We start from the raw sequence: 15,448 nt of genomic DNA on the forward strand, positions 1-15,448 counted from the left end.
TGGAAGAAGTGTGCTTTGAAACAATTCAAATATTGTCTCATTTAGAGAGTTTATTGTATTTCAAGAGAGCCTGTAACACACTCTCTACCCTGTAACCACTGTAGCATTGTAAATTTTGTAAACATTTCAATATTAAACTATTTGGGTTTTGCTTTTTTCTAATAGATTTTTTTTCCTGAGACTCTTCTTACAATAAATACACTTATGTGAAATTAGGTTTGATAACAAATTGAGATGGCATATTACAGAAAGAGAAATAAAACTTGTTTCAAAATGGACAGAAAATGAATAAAAAATAACTCTTAAGCACAAATCATAATTATCCTTCCAATTTCCAGAAATAACATAGAATAGCAAGCTGACAGTGGACCATCTCTACATAGTGAGAGATGAAGTGATCCCATTTTAGATCATACAAATAAATGAATTTGCATTAAAAGCACATCAAAAGAAAGAGTGGTTTTAGGTGTTGTCTTCAATTAGCTTGAGCAGTCACGTGTAATTTTCTTCTCCTTTTTAGAAGAATCTATCCAACTAAGAAAATGAGCATATATTTTAAAAATAACCTTTTTTTAAACATAATACCTATATGTTTTCTGTTTTTATTTCTTGTGTCCTTTAACCCGTAATAACCCTAAAGCATCATAATTTGTCATCTAATTTTCCCATGATTCTAGAAAAAAAGAAATAGATGACTTAAGTTTTTGTTGGTGGAGAGTATAATCCTTGCATTAATGGATCCTTTGCTGAGCCTTGTGTTATATTCTCCCCGGAAGTGATTTTCCCTTGAGCTAACAGAGTGATGACCCCAGATACTGTTCAAGGGGGTTATAAAGTTTACATTAAGAGGTTCACGCTGAGTATGCCAATGCAATGCAAAAGATTGTTTTGAGTAATTCATCTTTCAAGGGCCCAAACGTGTTCTCTAAGTTAAATGTATAGAGTAATTGCTAAACCACCTAATAGAATACGTTATTTTTTTCAGGCTTGAGCATTTTTAGAAAAACAAAGGACATATATTTAAAAATAATACTCACAAGAAACACTAATGTGACGTGAACTAAGTGTCTTTTTCTGCTTTTTGATCTTGAAAATGGGCAAAGGGAAATATCTTAAATGTAATATTTTTCTCAGCGTGAAAAATAAATTCAATATTATGTTGGAAATTAGGTTAATATTTATATCACCTATATGTTTCATTGTCTGTTCCTATAAAGGGCAGATGGAAGTGGAGTATTAGGAAATATATATATATATATTATGAAAAGCACTTGTCATTAAGAAGAACAATAGCATTAATTACTGACTATAAACTAGGTACACTACTGTCTTATATACATTGTCTCAACATAATGATCATAATACTCTAATGAGGTAGATTTTATTATTATCCCCATTTAATTAAGGGTGATTTTGAGGTTTGGAGAGATTAAATACGTTTTCCAAAGGTACTGCTAAACACTCTAAGGCAGATTTAAATGACATAATGAAACTGCTTGTTAAGGGAAGCTGGAACAAAGCTCTTATCCTCAAGGTTGATGTTAGAGAAGACAAAATGCCTGTGTGACATTTGCCTTAAATTCTCTCTTAAAATTCAGTGAGAGAAGTGACCCATAGCTTTGGTCTAGCAGAGACATTACAATGTTCCCATGTACGAATATGTCTTCTTTCTAGTCTTACACATAGGCATTAATTCTTTTGGGGCGTATGGCTCTTAGCTGTGTTCTGTAAACACTGCTACGCTGATGACGTGGAATAATTCTCTTCTCCTGATGTGAGGTGTCACTCTTCCCATCCAAAGAGAATACACCTGTCAGGAACAAGCACTTCTCAACTTGCTATTTTTGTGATAGATTTTAAACCAATTGGCCAGTTTCCATATTCATGTAACTAGTTTATTGATTATTCTAGTTGTTTTTATGTACCAGTACTGGTCACATGGTTAGAACACAACAAAACAAGAAAAACAAGAACTGACCCAGGAAAGGGACTAATTTCCCCAGAGCATTTAGAAATTCATTCATTCTGTTTTTCAAAAATTGTTAAGCACCTATTTTGTTCTAGATTGCTAGATAGCTGGCTAGGAGAGTGGTATACATGCATTATGGACATAGCCACCTGTCTCCAAGCATTTGCAATCAAGTGGAAGGAAAATTATATAAAAAATCACAGCAAGTATGTTAAGTGCCATAATCTAGATAGGGAGTTATGAGAACACAAATGAGAACCAACTGAAGCTAGAAGGGGTGAGAAGTGGCTACCTGAAGGAACTAACTCTATGGCTAAGTCATAAACTATATGCAAATTTTGATAAGAGAAAAGTGAGGTGGTAGTAATTCTAGAAAGAGAAAAAGCATATGTAAAAGCTCAGAGACATGAAAAGCTCAGAGACTTGTTTGAGGAGCTAAGTAGTTAAGCATGGCAATACAGGGTACTTTTGGAGAAATGATGAGAGATGGGCAGAAAATAATTTTGAATAAAGAACCTAAATGTTTTCCTTAGGATTATAGAGGCAGAAATCTTTTGTTTGAATGAAAATGGAGATTCTGACTTTTTTTCCCCTAAAAACCTGTTTTAATGTATTCAATTTTTTGACTTGTGAAACAGCACAATATAAAATATATGTATGTGTTTTATAGTTTCTGAGGAAGATAAAGGATTTGGACCAATTTTTGAAGAGCAACCAATTAATACCATTTATCCAGAGGAATCACCGGAAGGAAAAGTTTCATTGAACTGCAGGGCACGAGCCAGCCCTTTCCCAGTTTACAAGTAATGTACCTCACTTTTCATTTCAGAATGGAGTGTTGACCTCAAGATTACAGATCAGCCTCTATGACCCTGTACCCATAGAGAAAGCTAAAATATAACGCTTTCTACAAAATCCAGAAACATTAACAAAAATATTGGCTTCTAAGTTATTCTTTAAAAAGTGTTTAATGTCTAAATAGATAGAAATTTTCTTAAATATATGTAAATAATCTACTTACCATTTCCTGCACAGATAATACCAGTGCCATTTGGCATCATCCATTTAAAAATTGTCTAACGGAGACCATGCTAGTAACCATTTATGAAATCCATGTGTATTTGAGGATAAAATGTTCTTGTATGTATTAGCGTGGGTAACTCACACCTACAGATGATGGATAATATTTTTATATTAACTACATTTAAAGAGCTTGCATAGATAATTCCAAGAAGCACTAGTTTTTTCAGTAGTCTCAAATCTATATTCTAGACAACACAGAAAATTTCTTAAATGTCTCTACCTATTGGAAAATCTATATAAACATATCTGTTTCTGTTTTTCTGGGGCACCTATTTATGCTATCAAATATAGCCTTCTAAAAAGCTACAATGGATTTTCCTGCTTCAAATTGTTCAGAAAAGTATGCCAATAGTTTCTAGTATGATGCAAAGAACAAAATTCCAAAATTAACTAAATACCAATGGATTTGATTTCACTTGTGAAATGGTTCCATGAAGACAAAACAAGTGATTGATGGGGAAATTGGGACTCTAGTGTATTAATGTCACCTGACTTAATTGAACCTTATCATTCAACATGGTTGGTTTTAATAGTAGACTTTTTTCCTGAATAGAAAAATAGCTTTCTATTGTTATAAAAAGTTGTTATTAAAGAGAATCCCCCCATTTAATTCTAATTAAACTCATTTTTCTCTTGCCTCTGGCTATAATTATATAATTATTCTTAAAATAAAATATGAATTTAGATATAAAATTACTATTCCTTTGAAATTATTTTTATTGTTTCAATTTCATGCATGGAAATGCAATATAAGTAGATATTTTATAAATTATAAATAACACATTTGTTCTGAATATGTTTTATGGGGCTAGACTTATTTCTACCCTTAAGCCATACATAATGGGAGTTTATGTACATAGTCATGGACATGGAATAGTATAACTAATAGGGACTGCAGAGGAGGTTGTAATCCAAGCACATAGTTTTACAGGAGAGGAAGTTAAATCCTGAATAATAACTTCCTCCAGAGCTAGTAAATCAGAGATTTAGGACTTATACATAGGTTTTATGACTCTCAAAGAAACATAATTTTTTCAGTATGTCTCTATCTAGATAGGTTGATAGCATCGCAAAAGCTATTTCGGTGATCTTACTCCGTGACACTCTGTCTTTGACATTCATACACGGACCCTTAGCACATCAGTCTCCCTGCTGGACTGGAGGTGACGAAACAGAAGAGGTCACAGACCTTATTCTAGAAACATATGCTGTCCTTGCCACAACCTACTACTACCACCCCACAGGAGAGTAAGAAGCAAAGCTTTATATAACTGAAATTTTATACAGATTGATTAGCAAGTCCTTAAGTGTTCTTACCAAAATTAAAAAAAAAAAAAAGAAAAGAAAAGAAGTAGCAAAGCTTTGCTTGGCAAATACATTGCCAGCTCCCTCCCACAGGTTTCACCAGTACTGAAGTCCCCACGACAAGTGTGGCCTGACTTTCCACATATTAATATAGATAATTGGAGGAAAGAAGTAGATGTTTAATTCTGTTATGAAGGCTGTCTGCAACTCACCACAAAAGAAGGAAAAAGATAGCTTACGATGCAGTTTGTCTGATGGAACAGAACACTTGAAGTTTTAAAATTTTATTTAATATTCAGAGCAAGCCATACTAACCTTGGTAATCATTCAACTTGTCATTCACGTAGTAGTTTTATTTATTTTATTATATTGCATGTTCTGTGATAATCTGTTATTCATGACAACAACCTGAAAGTTACGATAGGGAACTTGACCTTCCCCGTGTCAGCGTGGAGGCTTCCATTACCTTGCCTTGTCTCCTCAGATAACAAGGACTCCAATAAAAATTGCATTTAAATCTGTGCGAAAGGGACCATGTTTCCCCGAAAATAAGACCTAGCCGGACCATCAGCTCTAATGCGTCTCTTGGAGCAAACATTAATATAAGACCCAGTCTTATTTTAATATAAGGCCGGGTATAATATAATATAATATAATATAATATAATATAATATAATATAATATAATAGATGGATCTTATATTAATGTTTGCTCCAAAAGACACATTAGAGCTGATGGTCCAGCTAGGTCTTATTTTCGGGGAAACAAGGAATTACAACAATGGTGGATGTTCCTGAAAATAAAATAGACCAGAGACCTTACCCAAACACAGCAACACTTAGTCATTATATTACATCAAAGGCAAAATCATATCCACAGGGAGGAAGTTAAGCCAATAAACAAAAATTTGGAGTCAGCATTATGGGCATAAAATAATTACTATAACAATTGGAACTTCCCAAGAAGGAAACCCATTCATTGCCTTGGCAAGTGCTAAACAACTAACTTGCCATTGGATGATTCAGGCAGGGACAATATTACCATCCACTGTGGGGATGCGAGGATTTCACTGTGTTGAAATTTGGTAGCTTTTCAAGATGCAAGACACAGTTTTCCTTGTTTGCTTTAAAGTACCATGTTTCTCCAAAAATAAGACCAAACCAGAAAATAAGCCCTAAGGTGGCATGATTTTTCAGAATGATATCCCCTGAACATAAGCCCTAATGAGTCTTTTGGGGCAAACCTTAATATGAAACCCGGTCTTATTTTCGGGGAAACACGGTACCTCCTACATTGTAAAAAGTAAAACTGAAAATGTTTCAGTAATTTGATTTATTAAAAGATATTCTAGGGGCGGCCGGATAGCTCAATTGATTAGAGCATGATTTCTGAATAACAGGGTTGCCAGTTCAATTCCCACATGGGCCAGGGAGCTGCACCCTCCACAACTAGATTGAAGACAACAAGCTGCTGCTGAGCCTCCAGAGGGATGGCTGGATGGTTCAGTTGGTTAGAGTGCGAGCTCTTAACAACAAGGTTACTGGTTCAATTCCTGCATGGGATGGTGGGCTGTGCCCTCTGCAACTAAAATTGAAAACAGCATCTGGACTTGGAGCTGAGCTGCGACCTCCACAACTAGATTGAAGGACAACGAAAAAAAATATTCTAAAATCATCAGACCTTTATGGCAAAATTTTGACCCTAATCAGAAATGTGCCAGCCTGTAAGCAATGCAACCACGGCCCACTATTTGGCCATGGCTCTTACCTTTTAACATTGTGGAAGACATGGAACCTTAAGGATAAACCCTGATACAGAATGATTATAAAAGTATGCAGGCGGTCAGCTTAATTGAAAAGTGTTTTCCACATGCATTCTTCTCATCATCTCACCCAGAAAGTTGGGTTCCTGTTTCTAGTCAATTTATTTATAACACAATCCCCATAATTATATCTGCAATATTTGTGGCTTGGAAACCAAGACCCAGTTGACTTTTATCATTTTCCAATTGTGTGATCGACCTCTAGTGGTCAAAATGTGACATTTACTTGAGTAAACTGATTCCAATTAGTTTTATTGAAAAATTACTTTGATATTAAAATCAAATATTGGTACAGTAGTTTATATTTTATTTCTGTTAGAGCAATGCTTTTAATATTTTATGTACCGTATCTGTGTATCCGTGCATCTAACTAGCGCTTAGATATTATTTATAATCCATGCATATTTGCTCAGAAACCAATTTATGTAGAAAATTCAGTAAAACATTTGTCCTTGTGGATGCTTCATGAAAAAAGAAGGAATATTTCATGCACTTGAGAATTTACCTTTCTGTGCCTGAGTTAAATTGTAAATCGTGAGCCCAGAGATACAGAATTATAGGGTGTGAAGAAATACCACACTGAGTCATCTATTTAATCGTCTGAATTCACAAGGAGCTGTTCCCATATTATTTTAGAATGATGTTAGCCCAGTACACTGTTTACAGGCTTTGTGACCTTTGATATGACATTTATTTCTGTTTCTCATAGATGGAGAATGAATAATGGGGATATTGATCTGACAAGTGATCGGTACAGTATGGTAGGAGGAAACCTTGTTATCAACAACCCTGACAAACAGAAAGATGCTGGAGTATACTACTGTTTAGCATCAAATAATTATGGGATGGTCAGAAGCACTGAAGCAACCCTCAGCTTTGGATGTAAGTGATGGTAACGTTAAAAAGCACAAGTGTATTTAGGTGAAGTAAAGCTTACATGTTATCCTGAGAGTTCAGCAAAAAGAGAAATGAAGAAAAGAAAGTGAGAGAAAGTGGGTGTTATATTAGTGAGACTGAATTGAGTGGAGAAGAAGAAATTTCAGGAGAGTAAAGCGTCATGAGGGGTATTATAAATTCACTTGAAATAGTGAAAGATAGCATTGGAAGATCAATTAAGGCCATTTTGTGAGAGATCTTGAATAAGTTTCTAAAAATTAGCATCAGTGGACATGCATTCTCAGTGGGGGTGATGTCACCCCCAAAGGAGTGAAAAATTGGTTCTGGGTTGGGGCAGAAACCATCTTAGATATTACAACATAATGGTTTGTAGCTCTCCAAAACTCTGTCCTACCTGATAAAATCTCATTCCTTTGTATGTATAGTCTCTTGTTAGGAATAAATTATATTATAATTTAATTAAAGTATTTCTATTAAGTATATTCATAAATAAAATATTCTCCTTTTGAGGGCAATAATGAAACATATTTTGAGAAACACTGTGCTAAACTAAAAATCAGAGGTTGTTCCAAAAAAAATTGTGCGTTGGAAGAGGGGTTGGACTAGATATTCTCTAGTATGTGATTTTATGTCAGCATTTAAATCTTTTGCAAAAGGGATTATAGGTTGAAAATGATGTTTTAAGAGGACCCACGTGGTAGTGATTACTAGGAGGTAGAGATATAGTCAGGTAGAGCAGTGAAATTAAATTGGTGTGATGACAGTGGGACTGTAAATAATAAACAATCCTTGAAGAAATAATTGACAAATTAAATTGAACTGAAAAAAAAGAAGACCTTAACTAAATATATTTTTTAAGAAAAGTTTAGTCTAAGGCCAGAAACATTCTGCTCTCTTTAAAAATGGGATGGAGCAAGTAAAATTCAATTTCAAGGTTGGGAGGAAGCATTTAAATGGTTGCTTCACATGCAGAAACTATGATAACATTAAGTTATACGTGCTGAAATGTCAACAAAGTATTAGAGGATAGGGATGGTATTCAAGTCAGGCATCAAGACTAGAAATGTAGATTTGAAGGAGTCTCGGGAAAACGGTAATCATTAAGGTGATGATTTTTCAGAGAAATAAAAGTTAGATTTTATAATTTGAGTACTGATGACAGATAAGGATAAGAGATGACACAGGACTGAAACAGAATGAACACCAGTAAAACAAAGGAAAAATCAAATAGTAGAGTGTCAAGAAACCACACAAAATGTGAGTTCCACATACATGGAAAAGAGTAAAGGAAATCTGAATTGAGGAAAACCCAGAATTTGAAAAGGACCAAGAGATTGGTGCCTTTCTTGTTCCTCAACTTGGAACCTGCCTTTCATCCTTATTCCTTGGAATTCTCCCTTGGGAAGGGAAATATACCTTTCAAATGAGTCCATTTCTCTAAGTTATTCCTCTTTATTTACTTTCTTTGGTAGCTCCCTGGTACGTCTGTGCCCCTTGTATTTCCAGATACCCTTACTGAAATTCTTCCTAAATTTGAAGCAAACGTTCAGGGTATCTGTAATCTTCAGCATTGTCAGAACAGTGATGTAGATAGCTACCCATATCTATAGGTTTAGGTTCCCCACAGAGCTCCTCTGTAGTGAATGTAAATCAAGCCTGTAACAATGGGGAATTGACTTTGATAGGTTTCTCCAAACCAACTGAGAAGTGTCATATCAAAAAGTGAATTAGTAGCTGAAGGGTAAACTTCAATGACTGTGTCTTTCTATTGACCAGACAATGATTGTTTCCTTCTTGCTTTCATAATTAGATCTTGATCCTTTCCCACCTGAGGAACGTCCTGAGGTCAGAGTGAAAGAAGGAAAAGGAATGGTACTTCTCTGTGATCCTCCATACCATTTTCCAGGTAACTTCAGTTCCTCTGTGACTGTAAGCATCTATGCAATGAAATGGGCAAGTTTTTATTTTCTGAACAATAATGGTACATTTATAATTAAATTAGTCTCGATATTTGCATAACCTTGTATCACTTACTAGTGGTTATAGATGCTGTCTTCTTTGGCTCTTTCTTCGCTTGGCCCTAATTCCAAAGATCTATGATTAATTCATTTTATAAACAGTATACATGTAGGATTATATCCCCATTAAAATTCCTGTTTTACTAGAAAAAATATGATAGATTTTCTACAAATTATTCCTGAAATAGAATGATACTGAGAAGTGATATATAATCCATCATTTTATTAACAATTTAACATCTGTAATATACTGTGAACTGTAATTAAACACAAGAAAGGGATGAAGACATAATAAATATTAATCTCTTTTGGAACACTTATCTGCAAGAATAATCATCCAATTTAGAAAGGGGCTAATATTAAGTGTCATCTATTACACGATTCAACTTTGAATACGTTTTCAGTAATTTGATAAGGCTAAAATAAAAAACTGCCAAAAGGCTTTGTAAAAGATGAACACTTCATATATTTTCACCAATTTTCACTTGTTTTATTTATCAGCTATCTCTTGAAATAATATATAAATACTACTTTTCACTTCTTGTATTTCTAATATTATGCCATAAGTTTGACTTTAAATATTCCCATAGAGAATTAATCATAACAGACTGTTATAAATAATTTTGTGTAGGCTATCTTAATTTGGCATATATTTTTATTACAATAATATATAAATTCTGATTGTTTATATATCAAATATTGGTAACTGTCTTTATAATAACAATAATAAAGACTATTAATTGATAAATATAGAAGGAACATATGGGTTCAAAATGTTGCAATAATAATTCAATGAGAGAATAGTCCTTATCTTTGAAAAACTGCCAAAACTGTGGGAAGAAAAGAATCCCCTCATCTCCATAGTATTTTCCACAAAGTAAATCATCATAAATAGCCAATGACGGCATTTGGCCATATTCGTCACTGGATGGGATTCAATCACTCAACAAATCTCTTGTGAGCATTTGCTATGCATCAGGCACTGTTTATGCCACAGGAATACCTCAGTGGGCAAAATAAGAAAAGCTACCTGCTTTCAGAGACTTTCTACTGGGAGAGAAAGACATAGACAAGATAAATTGTGAAAGGATATAATGTGCCAGATATTGATAGATAAGCTCTAGGGAGAAAAAGGTGTGGAGGAGGGGGAGAGGAACTGTGAGGCGATGGTTGAATTTTTAATAAAGGATATCACTGAGAAAGTAACTGCGAATAAAGGTCTGAAGGAAATGAAGAAGCTAACAATGCATACATAAGAAGGAAGCATATGCCAGGCATATGTCCAGCAAGAAAAGCCTGAAGCAGGCCTGTGGAGGAAGGCCAAGTAAGCCAGGGTCGCTGAAATAGAGTGGATACAGTAGAAAGTAGGAAGAAGTGAAATCAGGGACACACTACCCTTTTGCTTTAGGCAGCTCAAGATGATTGGTATAGCTGCCAAAAGGAGAGTGAAAGAGAACTGACTGTGGGGTGGCCGGTTAGCTCAGTTGGTTAGAGCGTGTTGTTACTAACACCAAGGTTGCCGGTTCCATCCCCACCTGGACCACTGTGAGCTGTGCCCTCTTTAAAAAAAAGCAAACAAAACAAAACAACAACAACAACAACAACAACAAAAGGAGAAAGGAGAACTGACTGTGAAAATCTAAAAGAATTGCTTGGAAATAATAATCCCGGGTAATCCACTGAGTCCCTGTGAGAAGTGGATCAGACTTTAGCTCTTGCTTGCCAAAATAAAAGCCTATTCTTCAGTTGGAGAGGCAGGGCAGCTGCCACACCAATCTGCACCAATCTTGGAGAAGTTTTTGTCGTGGTGGGGTGAAGGGAGAGGTGAGAAAGTCATTTCTGCCTCCCTATTGCTTCATGTCCTTGGATAAGTCAATTAACCTACTAGCTGAACCTCAGTGTTCTTGTTTCAAAATGGCAATAGCAATTCCAACCTTTGTTTTAATGAGAAATGATAGCTTCTAACATATTGCAATTATTATTTTGTCTGAGTGAATGACTTATTAGTAGGCTAAATTTTGTTAGATACATTTACATTTATTAAGGGCAAAGACCACATCTGGCTCGTTTAGCAGCACATAGAAGGTACTTGATTACTTGATCTATATTAAATAAGTAAACTGGAGAATCCTCATTGGGCATTAAATCAGCCAGACCAATTGCTGTAGAGTGCAAGGCTGATGTTCATACAAACATCAGCACAATAATTTCTCTGACCTAACTTTTGTCCCTTAAAAGTTCAAATATTAAAACATCTCATTCCTCTTCCCACGTCTCTTATGAGTAGGACATAAAAAGTCTTACATTTTAGAGAAATTGAGTAATAGAGTGATTAAAAGCCTCACCAAAGTCATTGTTAGCCTAGAATTAAAAATGCAGGTCTCCATATTCACATACCTATGGAGTACCCAGACTGTTCTGAATGCATTTTGTATGTGGTATCTTGAAACATTGTATGGTTAAGAAAAAAATTCTCTATAAGGAAATCTACACTTTCCTTGACTTTTTTGGAATTTAATTGTAACGAAAAATCAAGGCAAAAATATTGAGTTTCTTATCAAATGAGAATAGAAAAAAATAAAAAAATTCACAATCAGCCAAATTTATAGCATGTTTAAAATTTACTATAAATATCATTTTGGATCAAAGATTATATGGCATTATTTCTTACCCAATTCCAAGAACCCAATTTAGCAATTTAAGCAGCCCCCTAAGTTTCTTTCTATCTTGATTCTTCTGTGGTTTTACGTGATCCTAAATCAGCATAAGGATAACAATTAAAAAAATAGAATTCTTCAGATAAATGTCTAGAAAGATATATGTTAACAATAATAACTCTAAGTTGAAGAATTATGGTGGTTTAATATTATTTCTCTTAGCTTTATTTGTATCTTCTAATTTTTGACAATAAAAATATACTGTTTGCATAATAAAAAGTTAATATTAAATATCTAAATAATATAATTTTCATTTACTTTCCTGGTATTGTATATTTCTGGAGAAAATTACATATCTAACCTAAATGGATTCCTCTGGATTATTATTTCCAAGCAATTTTTTTAGATTTTCATAGTTCTCTTTCATGCTCCCTTTGGCAGTTTTACCAGTCACCTTGAGCTCCCTAAAGCAAAAGGGTAGCGTGTCGTAATTTTCACTTTTAAAAGATCTTGACCTTCTGCCATCTTATATCCTATCTAACTTGATGAAAGAGATCTCCTCTTCTGATCTTCCTAGAGGCAGTTGTCTTCACATGGTCATGATGTTTTAAACGGAATCAACGTTTTGTGACTGAGAAACACGCACCGTGCTTGGTTCCATCTTGTGCATTACTGTTGTGATGACTATTGGGGAGTCATTCCTCAAAGCAGAAAGGGGAGATATGAATAGAAAATTATGAAAAGCAACAAATTAATGAGGAAATTTGACTTTGGACACATCATCCAGTGTAGTCAGCCAAAGGAATTTCCTGTAGTTAAGAGTTACCATATGATATATTTCCTAATATTTAAAAAAAGCAGTAACATGCATTTCTCTGTTTCTGTGGTTTTTCTCTTTTTAACGTGGCCAGAACAGGTTATATAAACTCCTTCCTAAATCTATAATTTAATATAGGAGTACAAAAACAAAAAAGATATAAAGCCACTGTGTGGTTAGTTATGTTGATTTTATTTTTTTTAAATGCAGCAGGGAAAATGGGTCATGAGCTTTGAATGATCAGACCTGGATTCAAACCCCCCAGTTCTACTTAACAGTCATGAAATTCTAAGCAAGTCATTTAACCTGAATTTTATTTAGTCCATCAGAGGAATATTAGTAGTCCATAAAATAATTGAGAGAGAGAGAGATATAATTGCTTAGCACTCAAAATATGCTTATATTCACTCAAAATATAATAGCTTTTAGAAAATTTGCACTGTTTGCCTTGGCCTACTTCCAACATTTACTCTATAAAAGTCTAGATTAGATTATGTGTTAGCTTATTACTTACTTGCATTTTGAGAAGAGCTTAATATTTAGTAGACAATATTTTCTTCTAGATGATCTTAGTTACCGCTGGCTTTTAAATGAATTTCCTGTATTTATCACAATGGATAAACGAAGATTTGTGTCTCAGACAAACGGCAATCTCTACATTGCGAATGTTGAGTCATCGGACAAAGGCAATTATTCCTGCTTTGTATCTAGTCCTTCCATTACAAAGAGTGTATTCAGCAAATTTATCCCTCTCATTCCACTACCTGAGCGTAAGTATTTTATTTTTTACAAAATGATTTGTCAAGGTCATCTGCTTATGGCATATTTATGATAATAAAAAGAAATAGCCTGTGGTGAGACTAGCTGGTTGCTCAGTCAGGGCAAAAAGAGGATACACATTTTGAAAATATTGGTCCTTCCTTAACCTTTACAATTGACATCGTAAGAATGCCCTAAGAGATGGTATAGTTCCTGTTGCTGGCCATTAGTTCAGAGAATGCAAAGGGAACTGATTCATTAGCCAAATACCACTATATTAATTACAAGAGGAATCTCTGGTGTTTGCTTATTTTCATGGCCATGGCCAGGTCTTAGTACATGAAGGAGAGCAAAAGATTAGATGAAAAATTATATTATTACAGAATTAAGGGGAAAAAAAGACAGTTGGGTTGTTTTGACATTTTAAGGGATTATTTACATAAAGCACACCAGAATTAGCTTTCTACTATAAGTAATTAACATAAGTATTACTACTGTGGCACCTATGCAATGACGATGACATACTTGACTGTCCTTTTCCCAGGTTCTAATTCCCTTTTTTAATGTACCACCTCCTGAGAAAATCAGATCACAGTATATTTGCTTACTTCACATTATTTTTAATGCAGACATGCTGCTACACTCATATCACTGAGTTCAAGCTTCTGAAAAAACACTGGTTTCACTGTTGACAGATTTAGGTTTGTTTCCTAGCTCTACTCTTAAGTAGGGTATGATAATGGGGAAAAAGCCATCATATCACTATGAGCCATGTTTATTACTCTTTTCAAGATAGCAGTCACATGGTTGGTACCGTGTTTCCCCCAAAATAAGACCTAACCGGAAAATAAGCCCTCGCATGATTTTTCAGGATGACATCCCCTGAACATAAGCCCTAATGCGTCTTTTGCAGCAACCCTTAATATAAGACCCGGTCTTATTTTTGGGGAAACACACTACTTAGTTGATTTCTTTAGACTTTTTGGCTCTTTTCTCTCTTCCCAATCTTGATAGTGTCAATGTAAGAAATGTCCAAACCTGTAGAGAATTTTTATCAGTTTATTTGTGCCAAACTGATGACATATGTTAGGGAATAAAATGTCAAATTATCCAGAGGGTAACAGTTTTGCAGTTTCATTTTATGTATTTGAAATTAAGAAGGGAACATAAGGAAGATTACATGAAGGTGGGAGAAAGCAAGGTGAGGATTGGATTATAGGATCTTTCAAGAAATATATGTGCTTTCTTAAGGGTGGTTATTACCTCTCACAACTCAAAGGTATGTTAACCTATTTTCACAAGGACAATGGACTAGGCTTGCTTAAAAACCTCTCACTAAAGAAGTTATAGGCAAGATGTGACTACCCACCATGACCTGCCCAGTTAGGAATTTATGATCAGATCAGATCACCTGTGAGGTTCCTTTCCGTAGAACCCCTTTCTTTACTTCCATGGTAGATGCTCTCACCCACTCCTTCACAGAGTTAAAAGAAGCCACGATGTAAATACGTCCTTAGTGTTCTTTCTTACTTTTTCCCAGAAATTCAGCACTTCTATTTATTTCTTACTTTCTAATTTGTTGGAAGAAGTGTTTCTCTTCCTGTTTAAGGTAATTCCTCCAGTGTTCTGGTCCATATTCCATGGGATTCATTTAGGAACTTCAGTATATCACTTACTTCTTTTCTTTTCTGAATTTTCAAACTCCTCCATTCTTTTCCCTCTGTGTATTCTGTTGTAGTCAATGCAAACAACTTTGAGTTTTCAAAACAACTTCCTGTTTGCTAAATCCAAAGGAAGCTTCTTAGTCCTGATTCTGTATGAACTTTGATACTGTTTAGCTCGTCTGCCTCTCCTGAACTCTCCCTTCTTTGCCTGTTTTACTTGACTCCTCCCTCTTTCTCTTCATCTCACAGATGCTTCTATGACAAATTCTATGCACTATCCTTCACCAGATCTTTTTCTTTCTTATATTTCTCTCTAATGTTTTTTTTCCTATATTTCTCACCTATTTATGCCTTTTCAACAGCAGCCATATGCAGATGGCTTCGAATTCACATTTCCTAAACTCACTGTGTTTAGTCTTTAATTCTAAATACCTCCTGGATTTTTCACACAGAAGGT

At 34.7% G+C, this 15,448-nt stretch overlaps 1 protein-coding gene across 6 annotated transcripts in view; it reads left to right on the forward strand.

The window, feature by feature from the left end:
- The window catches only part of CNTN1 (contactin 1), a 289,420-nt gene that overhangs the window by 160,490 nt on the left and 113,482 nt on the right, over positions 1-15,448 (forward strand). For all 6 annotated transcript variants that reach the window (XM_019756346.3, XM_019756344.3, XM_074325831.2 and 3 more), the window contains 4 exons: positions 2,640-2,772; positions 6,889-7,061; positions 8,887-8,982; positions 13,132-13,338. In XM_019756346.3, coding sequence (XP_019611905.1) covers positions 2,640-2,772; positions 6,889-7,061; positions 8,887-8,982; positions 13,132-13,338 — 609 coding nt within the window. The remainder of the gene's footprint in view (positions 1-2,639; positions 2,773-6,888; positions 7,062-8,886; positions 8,983-13,131; positions 13,339-15,448) is intronic.

Source organism: Rhinolophus sinicus, chromosome 1, assembly GCF_057876585.1.
Source record: "Rhinolophus sinicus isolate RSI-liver-muscle chromosome 1, RSI-T2T, whole genome shotgun sequence".
In the NCBI taxonomy this organism is placed as follows: domain Eukaryota; kingdom Metazoa; phylum Chordata; class Mammalia; order Chiroptera; family Rhinolophidae; genus Rhinolophus; species Rhinolophus sinicus.